We start from the raw sequence: 5685 nt of genomic DNA on the forward strand, positions 1-5685 counted from the left end.
AAAAAAAAAAAAAAAAAACTTTCAAATTAAAATTTGAAGTTAAAGCCAAGTTTTTCTACCCCTATTTTCTTAAAGGGGGAAATATCAGGACTCACATCCCAGAAACACAAGCCCTGTTTCCAATTCTACTCTGCTGCCAACCAGTGATAAGCTCCCAGACCTGCCGGAACCCCACACCAAGACAGCGCAGCTCCAGCTCCAGCGGCGCCTCTCACTGGTGCTGGGGACCACTGCCAGGCTGGGTCAGGTCCGATGGGAAGGTTTGTTGTTGCTTTCGTTGTTGAGACAGGGTCTCGCTCTCGTTGCCCAGGCTGGAATGCAGCAGCGCAATCTCCACTCACTGCGACCTCTGCCTCAAGGGTTCGAGAGATTTGCCCTCCTCCGCCTCCCAAGTAGCTGGGATTACAGGTGCCCGCTACCATGCCTGGCCGCTTTTTTGGATTATTTTTATTTTTTTGAGACAAAGCCTTGCTCTGTCACCAGGCTGGAGTGCAGTGGCACAACCTCCGCCTCCCAGTTCCAGTGATTCTTCTGCCTCAGCCTCCCAAGTAGCTGGGACTACAAGCGTGCACCACGACGCCGGCTAATTTTTTTGTATTTTTAGTAGAGACGGGGTTTCCCCATGTTAGCCAGGATGGTCTCAATCACTTAACCTCGTGATCCGTCCACCTCGGCCTCCCAAAGTGCTCGGATTACAGGCATGAGCCACCACACCCAGCCTATATTTTGTATTTTTACCAGAGATGGGGTTTCACCATATTAGCCAGAATGGTCCCAATCTCCTAACCTCCTGCTTCACCCACCTTGGCCTTCCAAAGAAGTGCTGGGATGACAGGCGTGAGCCAACGCACCTGGTGTCCTTTTTTTGAGACGGAGTCTCACTGTGTTGCCCAGGTGGAGTGCAGTGGCACAATCTTGGTTCACTGCAACCTCCGCCTCCCAAGTAGCTGGGATTACAGGTGCCCACCACCACAGCCGGCTAATTTTTCTATTTTTAGTAGAGACAGCGTTCACCATGTTGGTCAGGCTGGTCTTGAACTCCTGACTTCAGGTGATTCACCCACCTCAGCCTCCCAAAGTACTGGCATCACAGGAGTGAGCCACTGCACCCCGCCATGGGTTTATTCTTTTTGAGACAGGGCCTTGCTTTCACCCAGGCTGGAGTCCAGCGGTGCCATCATAGCTCACTGCAGTTTCAAACCCCTGGGCTCAAAGTGATCCTCCTGCCTCAGACAACTCCTCAGTAGCTGAGACTACAGGTCTGTGCCACCACACTCAGCTAATTTTATTCATTTTTTTGTAGAGGGTAGTCTCACTATGTTGCTCAGTCCGTTGCTGGCACTATTCCCAGGCACAATCCCATCACTCATCAACCTGAAAACTTTTTTTGACCTGCTCTCTTTCCAGCCTGAGCTGTTCACCCCTCCTTAGGCAACCTGGTGGTCTCCTGCTCCCAACAGGTCACCACACTGACACCAAACTTAGCAAGGACACTCCATCAGCAGAGCAAACTACAGCCCAGAAGTCAGGCTTGAGGGATCCTCTGGCCTGAGCCTCCTCAGTAGCTGGGGCTACAGGAGGCACTACCACACCCAGCAGGGAGATTTCTGCAGATGTCCAGAATCTCAGCGGGGCTCGTGCTCACCCATACCTTAATTAAATTGCCAGTGAATGCCGGATACTTCAGGCCATGTTCCTGGGTAGCAGCTGTGATTCGATTAATCCAGAGCTGAAATAAGGAAACATGGAGATGTTGGCTAGGCGTGTTTGTTCATGCCTGTAATCCCAGCACTTTGGGAGGCCGATGGGTGGATGATGAGGTCAGGAGTTCAAGACCAGCCTGGCCAAGAAGGTGAAACCCCGTTTCTACTGAAAATAAAATTAGCGGGGCACAGTGGCAGGCACCTGTAATCCCAGCTACTCAGGAGACTGAGGCAGGGTGCTTGAACCTGGGGGCAGAGGTTGCAGTGAGCAAAAATCGTGCCACTGCACTCACTCCAGCCTGGTCGACAGAGTGACTCCATCTCAAAAAACAATAACAATAAAGAAAACATGGAGATGCTTAAGAATGACTTCTGGATGTTATGTCCCAGCAAAGGCTCTAATTGAACTAAAGGATATTTTTCTAAAAGTAAATAGCAAAGTCAGTAAGCTATGATGGCACCATCACAATCTGACCTGAGTGAAATCAAGACTGTGTTTCAAAATTAAAAACAGCAAAAACCCAGCTGGGCGCTGTGGCTCACGCCTGCAATCCCAGCACTTTGGGAGGCCGAGTCTAGCAGATTATTTGAGGACAGGAGTTCAAGACCAGCCTGGCCAACATGGCAAAACCCCATCTCTACTAAAAATACAAAAATTAGCCGGGTGCAGTGGCATGCACCTGCAGTCCCAGCTACTCGGAAGGCTGGGATGGGAGAATCGCTTGGACCCGGGAGGCAGAGGTTGCACGGAGCCTAGATCGCGCCATTGCAGTCCAGCCTGGGCGACAGAGTGAGACTCGGTCTCGGGGGAAGAGGGAAAGAAACCCGCTATGTCAGACGACAGGTTCATGAGGCTGAGACGGGGGTGGTGAGGTGCAGGAAAGAGACGGTGGCAGGTGGAGAGTGGAGGAGCCAGCCTCACAGAAATGCGGGGGTCCCGGGCGGGCGGAGCTCGTCAGCAGACGTGGGCTCTTGAGGGGCAGCACGGCGGCCGACAGCGGCCCCGGAGCGTGGGCAGGGGGCTGCCGGTAGGAAGGGAAGCCGCCGGAGGTTGGACGCGGAGGGGAGACGGGCGCGGCAGCGACCAGGGCGGTGGCTGGCGACGCGGCGAGGGCGGCAAGGCGGCTCTGGGCGAGGGGCTGGGCAGGGGTGGCAGTGGGGGGCGGGGGGCGGGAGAACGATGTCCGCAGTCTGCGGGGTGACAGAGTTCGTCGGTTTCGAAGCGGGGGATGAAAGGAGGAAGCGAAGGGGCCGAGGGCGGCCGAGCGGCGGCTCAGCCGCTGGGTCTCGGGCCGGGGACACGGGGCCGCGAGCGCTCGGGCGGGTCCAGCTTACGGTCCTCAGGATCCTCTTCTTCAGGAACCGCGCTTTGGTGCATTTCACAAACGCGCGAGTCACGGCTCTGACCGCCAACCGGTAGCAGCGATTTTTCCTCCCCCGGAAGTGCTGGGTCGGAGGACGAGAAACCAGGGTTGTCAGCGGGGCCCACGCCGGCGGCCCTCGGCCCATGGGATCCCCCGGGCGCCCGGTGCCCGGGCGGGCGGGCGGGCGCACTCACCTTGGCGTGCTTCAGCACCTCCTGGATCCGCCAGTAGCGGTCGGTGACGCGATTCCGCAGCCAGAGCTGCGCCGTGAGGAAGACCATGCTGCCCGCGGACCCGCGTCCCGAATCCTCAACGACGCACGCGCCGCGCCGCCGCCATTTTGCCCCGCGCGGAAACAGCGGCCACGAGTGCTTCCGGGTCAGCGCTGACGAGGACTTCCGGGGCGAAGGTCGCCGCCCTGCAGTCCGGCGGCGCCCCTGAGCTGGCGGCGGTCGCGCGTGCGGTGGATGAACAGCCGGAGCACGGCCGGTCCGCCGCTGTCTCCGTGGGCGCCGTGTGGGCAGCGGACCCGGGCCGAGGGCGCGGGGCCCGGGAGCGCGAGTGCGGCGCGGGCGGGGAGGGCCAGGCCGCCCCCTGGGCCGCGGGGACGGTGCCGGTCGTCTCCGAGCCCTGCGCTCGTCTCCATTCGTTTTGAGACGGGGTCTCGCCCGGTCGCTCCGGCTGGGGTGCCGCGGCCCGCCCTCGCCCGCCGCCGCCGCCCCGCCCTGGTAGCTGGGACCTCAGGCCCGCGCCGCCACCTGCCAATTGACTGCGTTTTTGTAGTTGGCGGGGGTCCCCCGGCGTTGCCCAGGCTGCGCTCTGGCCCCGGGCCTCCGTGCTGGGACCACGGGCCGGAGCCGCGGCGCCCGCCCTGCGAAGGCCAAGCTTCGACATGGAGACTGTGGCCGCTGTGCTGCCAATACCTGTAATCCCAGCGGCTTGGGAGGCCGAGACGGCAGCAACACTCGGGCCAGGAGTTCAAGACCAGCCTGGGCACCAGAGCGAGACCCCATGTCTACAAAAAGTGACAAATTAACTGGGCCACCCGGGAGGCTGAGGCAGGAGGATCGCCTGAGCCCCGGCGGTGGAGGCTGCAGTGAGCTCGGACGGCGCCGCCGCACGACAGCCTGGGTAACAGAGCCCGAGTGTGTCAAAAGAGTAAATTGTATGTGTAATTTTGTATTTGTATATTATCTGCTACAATAAATAAAAATGATGGGAGGTGTGCAGTTTCTTTGTATCTTTTAATTATACTTGGATATGATTTTTAAATTATAGAAAAGTTGCAAGACTAATACAAGGAAAACTCCCTACTGCTGTTCCCAAAATGGGCCAATATCTTCATTGCTCCATTTGTTTAATACTCTTTCTCTCTTTTTTTTTTTTTAAATAGAGACGGGGTTTCATCATGTTGGTCAGGATGGTCTCGATCTCTTGACCTCATGATCCGTCCGCCTCCGCCTCCTAAAGTGCTGGGATTACAGGCACGAGCCACCGCTCCCGGCCCTGTTTAATACTCAAACCAAATTCACCTACTGTCCACATTTTGCTCCATCTTTGAATCATTTCCTCTATAAATAGAAACATACTGGATGGTTTTTTTGTTTGTTTTTTTTTTTCCTGTTTGAGAAGTTGGAGATACCTAAAAACTTTGCTGTTTATTTCCTAAAAACAAGGACATTCTCTTAGGAACCACACAGTACAATGATCAAAGTCAGGGCCTAGCCCACAGTCCAGATTTAACTCAAATGTCCTTTATAGCTTTTTTAATTTTTTCGAGACAGAGTCTCGCTCTGTCTCCCAGGCTGGAGTACAGTGGCACAATCGGTTCACTGCAACCTCCGCCTCCCAGGTTCAAGCGATTCTCCTGCGTCAGCCTCCCAAGAAGCTGGGATTACAGGCACATGCCAGCCCGCCCGGCTAATTTTTGTCTTTTTAGGAGAGACAGGGTTTCATCACGTTGGTCAGGCTGGTCTCAGACTCCTGATCTTGTGATCTGTCCTTGGCCTCCCAAAGTGCTGGAATTGCAGGTATGAGCCACCACACCTGGCTGTTTGTTGCTTTTTTTCCCCCCTACTAAGGATTCAGTCCAGGATGATGCACTGCATTCGTTTTTGTGTCTACTTTTTTTTTTTTTTTTTGAGATGGAGTCTTGCCCAGGCTAGAGTGCAGTGGGGAGATCTCGCCTCACTGCAACCTCCGCCTCCTGGTTTCAAGCGATTCTCCTGCCCCAGCCTCCTGAGTAGCTGAGATTACAGGTGTTCACTACCACACCGGGCTAATTTTTTTCTTTTTTTTTTTGAGACGGAGTTTCGCTCTTGGCTCAGGCTGGAGTGCAGTGGCGCGATCTTGATCTCGGCTCACTGCAACTTCTGCCTCCCCCGAAAGTGCTGGGTCAGAAAACAACCTCCCGAGTAGATGAGATTACAGGCGCCCGCCACCACGTCCAGCTAATATGTTTGTATTTTTATTAGGGACGAGGTTTCATTATATTGGCCAGGCTGGTCTCCAACTCCTGACCTTGTGATCTGCCCACCTCCACCTCCCGAAGTGCTGGGGTCACAGGCATGCGCCACTGCTCACAGTTGGGCCTCTTTTTTTTTTTTTTTTTTTTTTTT

The 5685-nt window shown here is 55.6% G+C and overlaps 1 protein-coding gene across 1 annotated transcript in view; it reads right to left on the reverse strand.

Moving 5' to 3' along the window:
- MRPL20 (mitochondrial ribosomal protein L20) overlaps positions 1–3447 on the reverse strand; it is a 6273-nt gene extending 2826 nt beyond the window's left edge. Inside the window, exons 1-3 of the mRNA XM_017542584.2 lie at positions 3262–3447; positions 3039–3149; positions 1652–1729 (exon numbers count right to left, since the gene is read on the reverse strand). Coding sequence (XP_017398073.1) covers positions 1652–1729; positions 3039–3149; positions 3262–3348 — 276 coding nt within the window. The 5' untranslated portion in view covers positions 3349–3447. The remainder of the gene's footprint in view (positions 1–1651; positions 1730–3038; positions 3150–3261) is intronic.
- Positions 3448–5685: the final 2238 nt, after the last annotated feature.

This window comes from Cebus imitator, unplaced genomic scaffold (assembly GCF_001604975.1).
Source record: "Cebus imitator isolate Cc_AM_T3 unplaced genomic scaffold, Cebus_imitator-1.0 Scaffold145, whole genome shotgun sequence".
Classification (NCBI taxonomy): domain Eukaryota; kingdom Metazoa; phylum Chordata; class Mammalia; order Primates; family Cebidae; genus Cebus; species Cebus imitator.